Source organism: Ammospiza nelsoni, chromosome 1 (genome assembly GCF_027579445.1).
Source record: "Ammospiza nelsoni isolate bAmmNel1 chromosome 1, bAmmNel1.pri, whole genome shotgun sequence".
NCBI classification, from domain to species: Eukaryota; Metazoa; Chordata; class Aves; order Passeriformes; family Passerellidae; genus Ammospiza; species Ammospiza nelsoni.
In genome coordinates this window covers 59,882,406-59,901,719 of record NC_080633.1, presented here as the reverse complement: position 1 = coordinate 59,901,719, position 19,314 = coordinate 59,882,406, and the positions used below count along the sequence as shown (strand labels likewise).

At 37.5% G+C, this 19,314-nt stretch overlaps 1 protein-coding gene across 1 annotated transcript in view; it reads left to right on the top strand.

Annotated features, from left to right (window-relative positions):
- Window positions 1-19,314, top strand: part of CTDP1 (CTD phosphatase subunit 1) — a 96,745-nt gene that overhangs the window by 39,051 nt on the left and 38,380 nt on the right. The window contains exon 11 of the mRNA XM_059481591.1: window positions 5,625-5,790. Coding sequence (XP_059337574.1) covers window positions 5,625-5,790 — 166 coding nt within the window. The remainder of the gene's footprint in view (window positions 1-5,624; window positions 5,791-19,314) is intronic.

The following is a 19,314-nucleotide window of genomic DNA, read 5'->3' as shown; positions in this document are numbered from 1 at the left end:
TTTCTGTGCCTCACTGAAGTTGAACTGGAAACCTCAAACCAAATAAATTCAGTGTGTAGTTTGTGTAGTCTAAAGAATGTTACAGTAAGTGATTGCTGAAGTGAGGCAGCTTGATGTTTCTTAAAGGGTCTTGGAATACTGGATTGTTTTTTGTTAATAAAATATACCTGATAGCATTTCACTCTTGTTTATAATTTTTTTTTCACCTAATTCCTTCAAATGGATCATTAACTTTGTTTTTGAGGAGTATCAGAAGCAATGGAAGAGTTGTGTAGCTGACTGAGCATTGTGAAATAAGGCCATATGGCTGAGTGCTCGTTACTAATCTGTAGATCACTAAGTCAAGACACTAATTGTGGAGGAGGCAGAGGCAGTCTGCTTTTTGAAGTACAGAGGCTAGTATCTATCTGAATTTTGTCAAAATTTGTGTTAAGATGCAAAACCACCCCTTGTCTCTTAAGATGTGTGAAATATGTAGAATTCATCCCCAATTATCTAAATGAAAGATCTGACTTTCTAGAATTCTAACAAGCTCAGCAAGGCTTGTTCATTCCACTGGTAAAGACGTATCAAATTAAAGGCAAAGCTTTTCTTTGTAAAGTGTTATCTTTTTGTAGTATTTTTCTGTTAACTGTTTGTAGCCTTTTTCTTAATTCAGCTTTCCTCTTGTTTTCAACACAGGTTTTTTGAGTCTCTCTTGTTTGTGAAGATGTCCTGTTTTCAGTTCCTTTTTAACTGTGTCTTTCAAAGTCTATTTTCATTTACTGTCACATGGTAAATGAGCATTAGAATCTTTAAATAATTGACACAGTGTGTATCCAGAGAGGAGCTAAAAAACATTTTTGGGTTTTTGGTCAGTTATTGCTGAAAGGAATTCTTCTAGAACTAGAGCTGGGAAGGTTTTACCTTTATGTAATTGTCATACTTGTAAGGTGCTTCACTATGATGGGTTATGTTGATATTAATACATCATCGAATGCTTTCAAAAGAATGGGTTTTAATGGTTTCCCTACCTTTGTCAACAACTTGATGAAGAGTTTGTCCACACCTAAGCCTATTTTTCCATAATGCTGAGGTGCTTCTTCACTTGTGTATTATACTGAAAAGGAAGAAATATATTTTAGGTGTCCTCTTAATTGAGTTTCATACAGCTTTGGACAGGTTTTGTGGGCAGAGTGTGTCCTTTCTACTCCCATCTTCTATTTCAGTTCAGTGGGGGGTTTTTGTGACTGTCAGTGCTCAGAATTGAGATGTTTTAATCTGACTGTCAATCCAGTTACTCCGTGTTGCAACTTTACCCCACAACTATGCAGCTGTAAGAAAAGAGATAAGCATAAGGTCTATGCTAAGAAAAATTATTTTCATTCACATTTCCTGTTGATTTTGTTCTAGTGGTGAAGTTGGTGACCTGTAAACCCTAATCTCTTAATTGGGACACATCTCTGTTCCTCAGGGCAGTTCTGTCTTCTTCAGATCCTGAGGAGAGTTTTGGCAAAGTGTAAGAGAAAAGAAAGGCTGTGTAAATACCACAGTGCAGACAGAGCAGAAAGGCTGTGAAGAAGTAACAAAAAGCTGAATAGAAGCAGCTCTGCTGTGTCTGACTGAGGAAGAGCCAAGGCAGTACTGTGAGCTTTATCTTAGTGCATACGTCACTGATAGCATTTATTTTTTTAGAAAAGCTTCACATCTGCTTTAAAATTTGGTATAATACTTGTCTTAAGAAAAAACTACACTGGTGCAGCAATTTATTGGTAGAGGACTATATTTTTTTTTGTCCTGACAGACTTAATGTGCTCCCTCGTTCACATTCTACAGAAAGAGGGGAATATTTGCAACTAAGCTATTGATTTTTAAAAAGAGTTAAAGTTGTTGGCACTCCCAGCTGCTCCTGTTGTGGGTGGGTAGTTATAGCTTCCAATAATTTTCTTTGAGTTTCTCAAATCTTCATCTGATTCTGAATTTCAGATAGTGGGAAACAGAATTGCACTGCTGTGAGTGCTTGGGGACGTGGTAGCTGCACATGGCAGAGCAATGGTTCTTGGTGTCTTAGACTAAGAATGGACCTCCTTGTGCTTAGGAGAGAGCCTCTTCCTTACAAGGCAGATTATTGCAAAGGGTTTCAAGTTATTTGAATACCATTTCATAAGAACAGTTTCAGTTCTTGCTGTCTTGGGTTTCAACACTTTTAGTTTCTTTCTGGGATTCAACCTGAAACATAATATAAAATTGGATACAATTAGTTGAAATTTATACATGTAATTTGCAGTGAAACTGTCACCAGTGAATTACAGATGGTTCAGTTAAGGTAGTTAACATTTCAAGCAACAGGTCTTGCCATCCTGCTCAGCTCTGAGGCTTGAGAACCTGCTTTTTTGTCATGGCTGTTGCAGCCCGTGCGGAAGAGTGAAAAAAGTTCACGGTTGTAGTAGAAGGAAAGGGAATGCAATGCTGCTCAGGGGCTGCTAGTGGCCACTAGCTCTTCTTTGTCTGAGAACAGGAAGGATTCCTCTCTAAAAATAACCTGTATGTCAGAACTTTGACATGCCTTATGTATCTCAATGATTTGCATTTTCATACAAAAACTGTATTCTGCAAGCACTGCAGTAAACACTAAAGTTGTAATGGATCATGAGACATGTGATGTAGTTGTTCAAAGTTGTTCAAAGTAATGCAAAAGCTAATGGCAGCTTGGACTAGAATAAGGAAAAAGTTATACTGCAAGTTACATTTTAGTGAACACTAGTAATATGCTAACAGATGAGGCAAGGCTTAAAATATGGGTGTCATTTACATGTGAAAAGTTAAAAGTGGCACCCTGGTTTAAAATAATGCTAAGATGCACTGAATGCTTGGTTTGAAAAGGTGTGTCAAGCAGATGTTGGTGGCTTAAGCCATAGTTGAAGATTTTTATAAATTACTTTCACTTACAACATTTTTGTCTGAATTTATATGTTCATAATTACTATTTTTCCTACTTAATTTTATCAATGTTATTATGACAGGAAAAATATGAAGTGTCAAATTGAACATGTGACTGGAATTTAGATATTTTTAACACTTTTGTGATGATAATGTTATTTTAGCTTTTACCCTGATGTGTCACAGAAGGTGCTTGTTGCTTGCACAGATGTTGGCCCCACCCTGCATATATGTCCTTGTGCATGTAAGACTATCAAGCACTAATGAACCTCTGTGGAGTTGAAGATGGTGTTATTTTTAAAAAGGATTTATGAGTTACATTTAATTAGAAATAAATGTAAATTCCTGCATTTTCATGTCACTAGTTCTTATTCAACTTAAAGGCAGCTGAAAATGTAAAAGCCTAAAAAAATGGTTTTGACAAAATAAAAATGTCTTAAAAACCTTTTAAAAGACTTTATTTCACATTGCTTTTGGAATGCTTTCATGAGAAGGCCCAGTGTTTCTTGTCTAGTAGCAGTGGGAAAATACTGGAAAAGGCATATGACAGAAGCCTTTAGAAGCTATTAATACAATTATTTTACAGCTAATATTTGTGTGTAATGTAAAAGGAGAAGTTCTCATCAACCATATGACAATGTGCTCTTAAAAATATGCCAGATTTATTTTGATTTATTCCTAGTCTAAGAGAATCTGCTTGGCTGTCATGCTGCATATAACTTCTCTGCAATTCTTGGAATGGTCAAGCTTGTCATATTTTTATTAGAGTTGTGTAAGATGCCTGTAGCTTTTGTTTTCCCATTCTCTGATTTTCTAATAATGTGAATGGCATCACCACCTTTTCTGCCTAGGTTATATAATAAAAAGGTAAGGAGAAATCATACTTTAAAAGAACCATTTGGAAAATATAGTAGAATGACATATTATCTTTGTCATCTACCTATGAAGATTGCCATCTAAAAGCAATTTAATAGCAAAAGAAAACAGTGATCTTTAAAATAGAAAGCATAGTGGAGGGGAGAGAAAAATACACAACCCAAAAACTGGCAGCAGTAGTGAGAAACTCTAGCAAAAAACCAGTTTGCTTAGTTCGTTTTTGCAGGATCCAAATTGTATAAGCTTCACAGGAAATTCCACTGTACAGGAATAGGAGACTACAAAGGGGCACATGTCTACTGTGCTGTTGAGTTGTGTGTGCTGCTGGGGGTCTTCTGCAGCAGGTAGTGCAGGTCTGGGTAGCATGGCAGTGGCTCACCTCTTTTTCCCTCACAACCTCCCATTCAAAACAAGATTTCAAAATTTCCTGCACCTGTCCATGGGATCTGAGAAGAGAGATGTGTGTTTCCTAAATACGAGCTGTCAAAATGAGCAAAATTGACAGCTTTGTATGGCTTTCAGATTTCATACATTCTGGAATTTAAGTACTGAGGAAAAAAAACCCGTGACATTTAGATAACCTTCTTAAGAAGTTGTAAGGTTCACCAAAGGAGAAATAATTTTGTAAGCTTTTTCTGTGGGGGACTGTTGATCTTAAGCTGATTCTTGTAAATCCTGGCTTGATGAGAATTAGCCATTCTGCTAAAAACTCTTGTTTGCAGGCAGAGACTACACTGTACCTTTTTTTCAGTCACAGTCATTCTCAAAAACAGATTGATGGTCTCTCACCTGTTTCAAGTTGCATCTTGAAACTCTGATTTCAAATACAGTTGCTTTTTTACCTGCTTTTGGTAGTCATTCTCCAAATACACAGTCTTATGGCTAACATAAATATTTTGTGACCCGTGAGCTATATGACCTTTGAATTGGATTCTGGGCGGTGCTGAGCTGCTGTAATTTGTTCCAGGAGGCTAATATGTCAGACCAGTACTGGAAGTTAATCTGTATTGTATAATAATTTTAGCTTCCAGAAGTCTTTAGTATTTAAAGTAATAGTCACAGAAAAATTTACCCAAGGAAGGTAGAAGTCTCCTGCTGTTGTTGTACATGTAGTCTATCTTGTTATTACTATCATAAAGCAATTCCCATGAAGATATGGTTATTTTATTCATTTTAATGAAGATTTTGATATTCCTTTTTGTTTGAATTAAGTATAGTAATTAACAATGTAATAAAATACAGACTAAAAGAAAAAGCTACTATATTTCAATACGTTAACCAAAAAGAAATATTAGCTGTTTTGCAGCTTATCCAGGCTTGGCATGTGGGAAATATCTGAAGACTGACACTGCAGAAGTGCTTTCTACATGCAGAACTCTTGTCTCTAAGGTTGAGAAATAGAAGGATATACTTAGAGACTCAAAATTAAAAGCCTAGCATAGATCAGGGAAAATGCATTAGAATGTCAACATTGCTTTTGTAATAATAAATTTGTCAAGTGGTGGAGAAACTCCACTTGTGCAGAAATATTAATGTATTTTAAGGGCTGCGCATCTGCAACTACTGCAACCCTTGGCAACAAGGAAGATTTGGTGGTTATGTAAAGGGACAATGCAAAGGCAAGAGTGTGAATGCCTTGTCAAAGGTAAAATAAAAGCTTTAGCTGTCAGACTGAAATTAATCAGGAGACTTGACTGACCTGTTGATGAATGCAGAGCTTTATTAAGTGAAAGTGTAGATACATGGCAGTCATAAATTGTTTATAGGATTTTATTTGTAGCTGTGAACCAAGTAAATCTATCTTACATGATACTCCTCAATTTTTTCAGAGTCGTTCAGCCACATCAACAGCAGATGTTTGAAGAAGACGACCTTCCAGCAAGTGAAAATGAAGAGCAGCCTGGTCCATCTAAGAGGAAACGCCAGCCAAGTATGTCTGAAACAATGCCCCTGTACACGCTGTGTAAAGAGGATTTAGAGAGTATGGATAAAGAGGTGAGCTTAACTAATTCTGACAAATTTTTAACATGACATAAGTTCTAACTTTCATTAAATAATGCATGTATGTGAACTGACCTTGTATGCCACTACAGTAACTTCAAGTAAAAGCCACAGCAGATAAAAGTACGGCTCAGGCTAAAAAGTAGTTACGTTCTGCAAAGCAGTACATAGTTCTACTTTAAGGGTTACTAACACACCGCAGTACTGTGGTGTGTTAGTAGACCTTTAAAGTAGAATTTCATTTAAGAATAGCTTCTTCACATTAAACATGTTATTGAATTTGCTCTGGATAGCTTTGCCATGTGTCACTTTGGAGTTGTTTTGCTTTACTTTTTTTTATGGTAAATCTCAAATTAATGTGGACAAAAATCAGTGGTGGGATGGGAGAAGAGGGGTCTGCAGATGTAAAATGCACTGACTATATGGAAGATTGGGGAGACAAATGAGAGCTGGGGCCTCGTTATCTACAGACATGCAATTGCAGTGTTGTTAAGTCATAGCTGTAATTGTTTTGCAGATGAAGGGAGCTTTCTCTTGCAGAGTGAGCTGCATGTCTTTCATACTAAAGAACATTACTTGAAATTCATTGTGAACCTCTAGCTGTTCACTTAACATTCTATGCACTTTTTTCAAATGAGCCACCATGTTACATAAGATGAATCTGTGTATCTGTTGATATGTAGAAGAAAAATTACAGATCACTGTGCACCATGTTTTCATGAATTTATCCTCTGTGTGACTTTAGTATAAAATCTAGTGACCCTGGAGCTTGAATTCATCTTCAGGCTTGGATAGTTCATTGGGGTGGGGACAGGAGCATATAACTTGCCATGTTCTTGGCAGTAAATTCATTCCAAGGTTCTAGCTATAAAAGGCTTTGAGCTATCTTTTGAGCTAAAATTTAATAAAAGTTTGAGAAGGGAACTGCATATTTCACCAATAAAAGAGACTTTATATATACAGTACAGGGTAAATTCGAGATGCACTTTCAGAAGAATTTAAAGCTGGTATTCTGGGAAAATGTCCCATAACTTTCAACTGCTGTGATGATCTCCTTTGAATTTCTGGTAACTTCAGGCTTCTAACTTTACCTGGTAAACTTTACTTTGGAATTGACAAGTTTTGATTTCTGTTGCTTTTTGTTCTGAAGTGTTTTGCCCATTTTATCTCAGACTTTCCCAGAAACAGTATTTCTCCTTGTCATGATACCAGTCCCTGAATCCATCTGTGCCTTCCATCTGTATTGTCAGTAATACTTAAAGACAATTAATATTGTGGGTCACCTTTATGATTTTATGTACTAACATTTTTTTCTAATTATGTGGCTTTTGAAAAATAATAATGAATTACTGATGCAGTGTGTGCACTGAGTCAAAGGGAAGTGTGCATGTTTTTCAGACTCACTGCATAAAGTATTTATTGTTCTGTTTTTAAAGATACTATTTAGGAACCCTGTAAAAAGTCTGAATCTTTTGGCACCGTTGGTTTTGTGATTGATTGCTCTCTGCTGCTACATTTATGACTAAAGAAATTAAAGTTTCTCTATTTCTCCTGCAACTATAAACATCTTAAATTACAATGATTTGTTCTTAAATTATGCTTTTGCTTAAGCAGCATATTGTGCTTGGAAACTAGACCACATGAACTTCAAAAAAAATGAAGCCCAAATTCCAGTGACTCTTTTTTTTTGTCATAGTTGGATTAGCTTTGGTTCCAGGAGTATGATTTGAGGTAAAAGTTGCTGCCAAAAGTTTTCCCTCGCGCCAAGTCTCTGTTCCTTGGGCAGCTGAACCAGTGGGGGGGGTTATGTTTGGGGTTTGTTTGGTGCAGAAGCACGGTGGGATTTTTCTGGTATTTTAGCTTCCCAGTATGATTTTGTCAAGGATCAAATATTAGCACTGAGACATGGAGGAAGGGCGCATGCAGAACATGTATCAGGGAGGTTTAACTGTACATGGTAGTGCCAGCAGATCATTGTCTCCTGGAAGCTGACTATAAAAGGCAAGGAAAACTTGGGACTCCTAGCATCACCTTCGTAAAGGTGTTGTGTTCGCATAGAAGAAATGTAACACAAGTAATTAAGCAGGATTTTCTGGCATTGTGTAGGAGTACACTTAGGAAACAGGTGATGTGTGGTAACAAAGTCTATAAAATACAAACGTTCAGTGGAGTGTACACAGTGGAGTCTGCTGTCAGGAGCATTATCAAATAAAGTGAAAATAAGCTCAATAAGCCTTGCTAGTGGGGACCTAGTTCACTTTGGTCACACTGTGACTTCTTTAACTTCCAGAGAAAGGTGTTTGCCCTCACCTCATTCTTTATCAAAACGTTAAAAGGTAAGAACCTTTCTGGAATTGTCACTAAGAGATGTGAAATTTCTGCTTTTGCCACAGAAATGCTTTTGCTTCATTTGTATGCATTCAAGTGGCTATGGCAGCCACAAGAACTGCAACTACCTGGGCAGAGTGAGGGAGTCTGTTCCAGTCACAGCAGTGATTTCTTGCTCCACTTCTGGGGTGCTCATGCTGAGGCTGTTTGGGTTAGGAGTATGTGGTCCAAGGAGAGGGAAAGCAAGTTCCAGTGGGATTTTGCTGCAGTGGAAGCCACTCTAGGCTCAACTGCTGTGTCTCTGCCCTTAGCCACTGTTGGTAATCATGGGACCCTATGGCAAGCCAGCTCAGGGAGCTGGTTAGGACAAAAAAGACCATTTCCAGATTAATCTTCATCATTTCCAGCTTCCGGAAATAACCCGCTGTTGCTGCTGCATGAGTGCTAGTGCCAGGAGCAGGCAGAGGATGGGAAGAGCTGGGAATAAGAGTGAAGGCAGAGCTGCATTTAAAGCTTTAAAACTGCATCCTCAGTATTTTTACTGAATTCCCTCATAAATTCAGATAAGATCAAAAGGAGTCTTTTAGCTTTAGGGACTGGGATTTTTTAAAATTAAATCAGAAATGCAAGCATTCATATATACTGTTTCTATGGGTATAACTAGCAATAAATAATTCCTTTGCAGTTAACATGTAAAGAAAATCTTGCTTTTTCTTTGCAAAAATCTGTGGAAGACCACACAGCCCCGGGTAGTTTATATGTGGGAGAGTTGTGTTGGAAATATCAAAATGGAAGCTGATAAAGAGAACTAAATTATTATATATTCCCAAATTAAATCCCTTTCCTTCCTTAACCTATTTGAAGGTGTGTTTGTCACTTTTCCTAGTAAAAAAGCTTCTGCTGTTCAGTTGGGAAGAACTACTGTGCGTAAGCATCTCTTAATATTTGATCTTATGTAGATATTTTTATCTTCTCTTATTTTTTCAGTTGTAATTATGCTATGCATACCAAGTGAATCAAAGAAGATGAATAGCATTTCAGCTATTGGGTTGCAGTTTAAGGTCACTTAGCCTTTTGTATCTTTTTTGGTGCCAGAGATCTGGGAGATTGGCTCCAATGGTAGCGTCCTTTCCCTCTGACATGAAGGACTGTTAGAATTTTAGAAAAATGGAAGTACGTGAGTGTTCAGTGTAATAAAATTGCCATTGAAAGGGCAATTGCCAAATCAGAGTAAGTGCATAAGGAATGTATCCCTACTTGGGAAATGTGCAGTATCCTGGTGCTGCTGCCTGACAGTCGAGAGAATGTTTTCCCTTTTTTCTGTACTGGCCTGACAGAGGTGCTTTCCAACGGATTGCTGCTGTTTGTCTCCGTTATGGGATGGTAAAGGCAGCAGAATTAAATGCTGCCAGTCAAATAAGCTTGTTTATAGTCACTTTTACAAGATTGGATAATTTTTTACTTCTAAATAACTGGCTACCTCCTACATAACCTGCAAAAGGTCATTCCATAAAAATGCTATTTATATAGAATTGTATCTAGTATGCTGTAATCTTCACCAAAGAAAAATCTTGAAAGAAATGGTTTTCTGTTGGGAAGGGTGCAAGGTTTGACAAGAAAGTCTCACAGATATATATGCTTGGCAGAAAGATTTTTGAATGTAGAGTCTGATGAAGGAATAGAGATGGAAGCAAGTTTTGATATAGAAGGTTGCTGAGCCAGTTTTACTGGATAACCAAGGAAGCAAAGGGTGTGTTAGGTAGAATGGGTTTTTATGACTTAGAGCAAAGGATAAACCCACCTCAAACAAGATGATGTTTTTACCAAGCAGAAAGATAGTACAGGCAAACAAGTCAGCAAATGTTACAAGTAGAAAAAAGATCTCAGAATTTTCCACTGCAAGAAAACTGCATAACAACTTTTAGCTTAAACTGTAATGTACTGACTTTTAGTAATTGGAGAATAGTAACATGAATATGGTAATTATAGTAGTTATGATAGGCTATAGATAAAAGTTAAGGTATAGGTTGGTTCTACTCTGGTATTAAGGTGCTCAGCAAAGAAAAGTATATAATGCATTGTAACCAAAAGGTTACAAAACCAAAGGGTCTCCAGCCTGCCTGCAGCTGGAGCTGACAGCTGTAGGTAGGCACAGGCTCTGTCACCCACGACCCTGGACTGCTGTAACATCTTGGATGGAATAAACTGCATTTTGAAGAGCATCTGGAGTCCCACATCTCTCCTTTAGGCTCTTACAATTTCCAATCAATTAAATGCAGTCAATAATTAACTAGAAGCCTCTTGTTCCTAATAGCTGTTCCAGGATGACTTTTGTTTTGTCAGGATCAATTCTGTCACTTGACAGGGAAGTTATCTACCTTTGCTTTCAGTGTTCTTTAGCAGAAGCCTGTTCTGCAGGGAGAAGAAATTAGGCTGTCTTCAGCTCTTCTTTTTCCCCATTCCAGCAGGAATGGACTCGCTCACCTGCAGGAGCCTTTGTTACTTGCTTGGGGTAGGATTGTGTGGCATTATCATCTTTTGCCAGGGATAGGTGGAAGCTCCTGACCTCCCAGTCACTACAACATTGTGTGCATCTGCTGTAGTTTACTGAGAAAAAAACTGAAAGTGGAATCCAGGCTTCAAGTGACTCTTTATTTGTTTCCAGAGATAAGATCTATTAGCTAAAGCAAGAAAGGAATGGCATACAAACCACATGAAGACGTACACATCTTCCCTTTCATAACTGATTGTCTCTGTACAGGATGCCATGTAGCCCTCCTTCCCAGAGATTACTCATGGATCACCTTGTGAGCCGATTTCTTCAGAACTGATTGCTAGTTCCTTTTTATTAGGGATCATTTTCTTCTAAATTTGTATTCCTAAATTATGTTTGGAGAGAACCTTAACGACTGGGATGGCATCATGCAGTTACTTTGTGAAGTTGATCTAATCCTAACAGTGTTGTGTCCTATGTGTTATAAATAAGCTGTTTGTTTTTACATACTGTTGCTTCCTGATGGGCGTTAACTCTGCTTTTCTGTAAAATGCGTTCTTTCTTCATGAGTATTTGTTGCAGACACAAAAGGTGATTTTTAGCCTCGTGCATCATGCTAGCTTCTTTTAAAAATTGAGTCAGCTTTATATAGTCTTAAAGATTTTCCCTTTTTTAATAAATGTCCCTTTCATAATTATGTTGACTTTCTTGTCTGTGATAAATGACTTGACCATGAAATAAGTAAACAAGGTCAAGAGTTTTCATTCCTCTCTTCCTTTTGGCTACAAATTATTCTCATCTGTTCCTTCTAGAGCAGTGGCTGTCAGTTCCCTTATGTTATTTTTCAGGTTCTTTCTAATTCACTAGTCCATGTAAATAGTAGAAATGCATAGCAAGAATCTTAAGATGCTTCATTTGTAAAATGTCAGTGATAACGAAAAAAGAAATTACCCTGAGCTGAGCTGAAGATCCTGCTCTCAGTTGCTCATATCTCAGCTGCTGCTACAACCATGGTAAGAGTAGAAGGCAGACAGCCATAGGTCTTCATATGTGTCAGTACTTCCAGGACCAGTCCTCGACAGATGCCAGTAGGGGTTTCACCAGTGGGAAGGAAGTTGAAAAGGGATTTCCAGTAAGGCAGTAAGATTGAACAAGTTCACTAAGGCAGAAAGATTTCTGTTTATTTTGCAGTACCTTCCCATCCAGGATGGCCCAGGATTACTAAGGTCCTGGAACAGCTGTGCACACATTGTTTATTAGCTGTACAGTGCTTCGGCTTTTGTGTTTGTTGGTGTGGTTTGGTCATGGTGTTTGAGAGTAGCATCTGTGTCTTGTCAAGTGTCATCATCTCTGCCATCTAAGGTAAAATATTTTCCTGGTTTAAATTCCTCTCAGTTTGGGACTTGGGACAGGGGAAGAGAGGGAGGGAATCTGATACCAGTCCGACCTCTAGCTTTCCCATCTCTCACTTCAGTTAGTGAAGCTGCAGAGATTCCTCCCATCTGGTTGGGACATGTGGTCAGCAGCTGCAAAGTGGCCACATTGCAAAGGTATGTTCTGTGCATGAGTGCATTTAAGTGTAAAGATTTTTCTTGAGTGGAAATTGCCTAATGAACTACTTTTGCATTAACATGGTTCTGTTGATTTGGGATGTATTCTGTGCATTCTTTTCCTTTAACTGAGCTGTAATTTATAGGTCATATACAAAGACTGAAATTGCACCATTCTGCTCTTACATAAGGCCACTTATGCTCTTATATTTTGTCACTCTGCATTCTGCTTTTATCTAAGCAAGCTTTATCCCTTAATTTCTGTTTTTTATTTCACATTAGTGACTGTACCATGCAGTGAATTAGGAGGGAGAAAAACTCCTTCAAAGTGTTGAAAACTGTTATCTCAGTAAGTGGTTAGCCTCTTGGTTAGTTAAAAAGTACTAATTTGATGTGGAGGATGTGGTCTCTAGAGCAAATAATAGCTGCCTAGGCTCCCTTGGACAATTACCTTCCACATTAATGGTTCTTTGAATTTCCACAACTACGTTTGTCATACAGATTTTCTTTTTTGACACCTTAGCATATACTATGTCATAAATTGTACAGATGCTAAATTTGGTGAGCTTCTTGTAAATTGTACCTTTTTTTGAAGGAAAAAGAATAAGACTGTGGGTACTCTTGATGTTGTTAGTGATTGTCATCCAAGTCCCTTGGCCCTTGGAAGTGATGAGGTCTTGCTGTCTTGTCAGACAGCTTTCACTCTAACTGGACTTGTAAAAACAATTAAAAACTATTAGTGAAAGTAAATGTGCTGCTCTTCATCAAGACGGTAAGAGACTGTTGTGAAAAGGATTTGCTAACTTCTGATATAAGCAGACCTGAGGAGAATCAGATTGGCTGGTCTCAGTCCATTGGTGCATCCTTGTGTCATTTCCTATTGTCACCTTCCTTCACTGATGGAATGCTGACTCTCAGCATTCCCCACTGGCTGCTATGCTCTCAACAGAGTTTTGTTTTCTGTGTGGAGTGCTTATTACCGAATGGCTTAACCCAGCAAGATTACATGTGCTGCTTGCTTTTTTTACTGGGAGATGAATTTTCTGGAGGGAAATGGTGAGGGTGCAATGCTAGGAATCAGGTTGCTGGTTTGTCTTCATGAACAAGTGATGGCTGGCTGATGCACCAAGAAATATGATGTGTTTTTTTAAAGAACATAGCTTAAAGCAGGTGTATAAGAAGGAAAGTATATTTACTGCTACTCCCCCGTTTTACAATTTTGACGTTCACCGTTTTCTAATATAGTTAAATAATACAGAAGTAATTGAGCATTAATGTTAAAGCAATTATTTCACCCATATCTCATCTGATTAGTAGAGAAAACTGAGTAAAGTTTTCCAATACTATTTTTAATAGTTTGACAGTGAGAATCGGCAGGACAGAACTAAGATACTGGTACAGCGCATTGGAGAGAAAGATGATGAGCACTTAAAAGAAGCTGGCCATCAGTAGTTTGTTTCTGCCTTTTTTTTTTACTTTGGAGAATTAATTTTCTACCAGAAAAGGGAAACCACTCTAAAAAGCAGCTATGCTTTCTTCTTTTGTTTTCAGAAGATTAGTTTCAGAAGATAGAAATTTGTTTTTAGAAAATTGATATTGGTCATGCTTAAATTGTAAATCATCCTGACCAGAAACATTGACATTCTAATTGTTATTCACCTAACAGAAAGAGCACTAAAATATATGTAGTGTAGATAAAGCTAGTGAGATTCAAATGGATTATCAAAATGTGAAACGTATGTTTGGCTATTTTTTCGGTCTGATATTTCTCTACAGACCATTAGTTTATGCATTAATTGCATAGAGCTGATTGGCTGCTAGTTTTAAGAGGGCATCATGGTTCAAGCTTGCTTAGCACTTTTTAGAAGTGTTTGGAAAGAGGCTTTTTTATTTAATACCATGTTTTACAAGGAGACAACTCATTACCAAAATAGGAAAAGGATTTTTATCAAAGTTGATATTATCTCAAGTAGGCAATCAGTTGTGGATCACATCTGTTTTTCTGCACAGGTTGCTTAGAAAATACTATTTAAACACTGGTTTTTTAATGTACTTGGACGTCTTATTTTCATTTCAGAGATTTTTTTTTTATTTTGTGTGTCATGACACGCAAAATGTAATCTTTTGGCATTCAGATGACACACGGTATAAATATCTGCATTTTGTAGATAAAAAAGGAGACTACATATATATGTATGAATTAGTTTAATGGCAGTCATGACAAGTTGTTAATTAAAATATGATGTAAGACTTTTGAGCAAAGTGAACATGATCAATCAAGTTCTTGGCTGGTCAGGCTGTTATGGGGAAAATAAAAGAAAACGTATCACAGAATAAGCTGAGTGGGAAAGGACCCACAAGGATCACAAAGTCCAGCTCATGGCCCTGCACAACACCATTCCCAAGTGTCACACCATGTACTCAAGAGTGTTTTCCAAACACTCCTTGAACTCTATCAAGATTGGTGCTGTGACCACTTCCCTGGAGAGACTGTTCCAGTGCCCAACCTCCCTTTGGGGTGAAGAACCCTTTTCTGATATCCAACACAAACCTCCCCTGACATGACTTCAGGCCATTCCCTCTTTTTTATTGAGACTTCACTTTTATTATGCCTACTTTATTCATAAGCTAAGTACAAATATTTGTGCTATAATAGATATTAGTAATGGGCTGCACCAAGTGGACCTCAACTAAAGAAGTAGCCATGCTTGCTTCAGCACTAGCTTCTTCTTGAGGAATCTGATAAAACTCAAAGTAATCAGATTGATGGATTGTCAATAGAAAAACAGGGAAATCCAGGCAAAACTTAGTTAGCCCAAGACTGGTCTGATTTACTTGCCAGCAAAGGTGCTTCTGCCATCTTACATAGTCTTCATACTTTCCTGATTCAATCAACAGTTGATTCAGATCCTCTGCCATTCTCCCAAAGGTGTTCACAACATTGTTTCATTGTAAGCTTGGGTTTTTAGGAGAGATTCTTCTTTTTCCATGTTGCTATCATTCTGTTAAGCATAAAGTAAAATTTATTAGGCAAATAAGGATAAATCCTGAGCTCTGTGATACTGCAGATATTAATGACTTCTGGCTTTTAAACTATGCCTGATTTTATAGCAGATGTGTTATTCTAATGTTACTCCATATGACATGGAAAGTAGTTCTATAAAGCTTCCACTTCTAGAATGTATATACAAGGTGTTGCTTTATTCTATGGGGAAGAAGACTTTTCCATACATTCTGTGAAGGTTTTTCAGCCGACTCTGGTAGTACTACCTGTAGCCTTGCCTTAGTAAGGAGAAGCTGAAAGCCTTTTTCAGCTGTTTGTTTATGCAACAAAATGGGGAAAAACCTCTTTAAATAGAGTTCAATAACCTTATTTTAGCATCTACATCTACCTCTGTATGCTAAATGAAATGCAGCTAGGCTGTCAGCACTAATTGGCCACAGTTAAAAATGAGATGTGTGAGCCATGTTAAACAATTTGCAAGCTGATCCCTCACATAATTCTGAGCAGCTGCATAGAGGGCCTGATTGAGCCTCATCACGAGTCTAACATGTTTTTACATTTAAATTTGAGCTGTTACTCTCCATGAGAGATATTTAAAGGTGTCTGCTCAAGTCCCAGTCTAAGTCTGAACTGTTTTTTTCGTAGCTTTTTTTTTTTGGTTCATCAAGACCTTCTGATACTTGTATTTCAACATAGAAAGAAATATAGATATGCAGTATGGCATAATGTATGTTAAGTGCTATGAAGAATCTTTGCAAACATTTGCATAATGCTAGTCTGCTAGCAAACCTAATTTGTGGTTTAAATTCTGGGGTGATAGAAATGCAAGTCCATTTTGGTAGCACAAAGGCAGGGTTATTTCTACCTACAGAATTGAAGGACAGTTCAGTTTGTACCATTACTTTATGATCAGCTGATCTTGATCAGTTATCATAAGGTGACTTACTGTTAAATTTAATTTATGCATAATTGCATTTGCTTCTTCAGAGACATTTTCAAGGGAAAACATCTCTGCTTTGGTAGTTTTTTTTTCTTTTAGGTGCCAGCTTCAGGCACAATGAATACAGCTACTCTGAATGATAGTCTCTTCAGCTGCTGGCCTTATCTTTCACTGTATTATGGATTGCTTCTTTTCTTTTTCCTTAATTTACTCCATGCCTTATTCTTGCTATTGAGTAGGTTTGTTATGCAGGATCCTTCCACATATGCAATGCTCATATTTCAGCACTACTTCACTTAAAAGCTACATGCTTGTCTGTACAGAGTCAAGCAGTCTAATTGCCCAGTTCAGTAGAAACTGGTTCAAAACTGCTGTCTTCACTATCATCCTTAAATTTCTCATAAAACCATGGTTTTCCCCAATGCTTATTATTTGAGGTCGTTTTGTGAGCTTGAGCACATTGATAACTATCTCTTGGTTCTTGTAATAATAAAAGCAAGCTAATCAGGCTTATTGAAGAGGGAAGTTCGCTGACAAATAATGCTTCATGAAGCCAACTGCCAATGCTAAGTTAAAATTAGCAAGTCAGGGCAGATCCAAGCTGGCTTACCCATCTTAGAGGTGGGTTTGTTCATAGTATGTGTGAATAAATCTATACTGAATACAGCATATCAATGGTTTTATAGCAGTGATTTTGAGCTAGTAAGCCCTACTGTATCCCAGTTGCTCTACAAATCAATAGTTTGAGTTCCTTTGTAGCTGTGATAACTGCAGAAAGCTTCTGCATGCAGGTAAATGAAAGCAGTTTTTTGTCTGTCTTTTGTTCTCACCATAATGTTTTCAATTTCACTTAGACTGTGACTTCTGAACAGCTTTATATCATGCTGAAAAAGAAGTAAAGGAGTTCAACCTCTGAAAACAAAAAAAAACTTATTTTTCTCTGAAATATATATGTAGTGATGAATATTCAGTCTCTCTAAGCAAAAGGTATGCTTTCAGTTAATCTTGGGATGGTGAAACCCAGCCCTGTGCTGAGAGAGAATATTGTTAAAATATGTGATAACAAAGATTCATTGAGAGAAAGCTTTGAAAGTTGAGATGCAAAAAATGGGAGGGTGGTGTGCACATTTTATCAGCAATTCTTTTTATGCTTTTATGTATCTTCTTTTTAGGGTGAGGATTGCTTGGGTTCTTATATCTTCTGAAGTAAAGTCCATATTTATGGCTGGTGTTCTTCAGCATTTTCTGATCATGACTGTGCAGTAAGAGTGCATTTCTGGTTGCAGCATTTCAGAAGTTTAGCATCTGCCTCTGAGCTGGAGCACATTAGCGTCTCTAAGGTAGTTTAAATAATCTGTAATTCAGGTTGAAGTGTTGGGAAATGAGTTCAAGTCAAGTTTCCTCCCACTCTGTTTTCTCAATGTGATGGGTTAACCAAATGGGTTAAGCCCTAAATGCTTCTCAGCAGTTTTCAAGGACAATGTGCTGAGTGTATTTGCAGGTCGGCTGTGCTATTAACTAATGCCTTTGAGGATGACTTGAAAGAGAATATGTAGATTAGTGTCCTAGTACTTCTGTCATAAAAGCTGAGATTTTCTGTTTAGAAATTCAGGCTGCAAAAACCTGGATCACATCTCATATTAGGAAAAAAAATACCATTTTAAATTCCATCCACCAGTTCAGCAGGTATTTCCAGATAAAATAGTGAGTATATGTTGAGATCTGTCCCATTTTCTTTCAAAAACCATTTGTGCAGTGATCAAGTTGCATTAATGGAGGAAGCCTGTCCATACCTGTTCAGAGCTGCCTCTCTGCATCAGAACAAAACTTATCAGCTGAGCCAGAGTGCAAGTGAGTTTTAGCAGTAGATGGTACTTCATGCTGGCTAGGTGCCCAGGAAACCCATTGCTTACTTAGGTTTGGGCCATCAGTATGCTGTCCTCTACAAAATGCTCATGGAGGGAATCACTGCAGTAGATGTGTTTAGCATCCATAGATTCTTTTGTGTTTTTAAGTGAAACTACATGAGAGCAGATACTGTCAAGAGGTCAAAGGATGGTATTTATATACAAAAAAGGCTTGCTCTGAGGGACTGATTAGAAGCAGTACAAGCAGACTAAGTATTTTTGTGCTAAATTATTTTTACTCAAATTTCTATGTGTTTATATAACGTAAATAATATAAAACCAGGTTAGGAGCTCAGAAATTGTGTAATTTCCTTGATAGTAACATACTGCTATCATGTTGCCCTCAGCATTTCATTAGCAGCTTCCTACTGATGTTTCCCCTTGGCAGTGAAGTGTCAGAAAAGATCACTCAGAGTCTAGGCTCTGTGCCCTCTTAAATTGCCATGTGTCATTTTTAATAGAATGTTAGGATTTCTAACCTAATATGTCAGTGGTATTTTGTGACTGTATTTAAACAACCTGTGCAAGTGTTCTTTCATTAGCAAATTAGATTAATTTATTTTTAAAGAAATCTAGATTGTGCATGTCTCTTGCTAAATATCTAGGAGTAAGAAGAAAGTTATGATAACTTCTGGCAAAACTGTGCTTTGGTTAATAGCCAGACTGACAGTTGTTAGTCTTGCAAAATTATAAGACAAAGCTGTTCTTTGCTGTGTGTCAGCAAAGCATGCTTTCTACTTTAAAGAAAGGGTAGCTTTGAGAACAAAGTGTGCTGCTGTCTTGTTTTAAAACAGGTGAGCAGTACAGCCATAGGCTGCTACAGCTTTTTAACCTGTTGCTATAAAGTTTTGCAAGATAAGAGCTTAGGGACACATGCATGCAGCGAGCTGAAATCCCTGAAATGTCCACCTGTGTTCAACAAAAAGGGAACAGGTATGGATACTTCTAGTCCTTATCTGACCTTTTTTGTTGGTTGGGAAAATACTACAGTGATCTTAGTCATCGTACATATTGCAGACTTGATAGTTGCTGTGAATTAAAGTATACAAAAGATGCATTTTTATAAGAATTTTCTCCTTGTTCCTTTCTCTTCCCTCCAGGAGTTTCTGTACATTAGTATTCTGTTTGTATAGTATCAACAGAATCTCTAGGTATTCCAGTCTCTGGATATTTAGATAGTGCTTATTTCTACAAAAAGACAAACAGAATTTGAGTGCAACTGACTATCGCCTGGGGACTCACTCACTGCCTCATTTCTTCAAGGTGAAGGTTTGCCTAAAGTGAAATCAGGACAC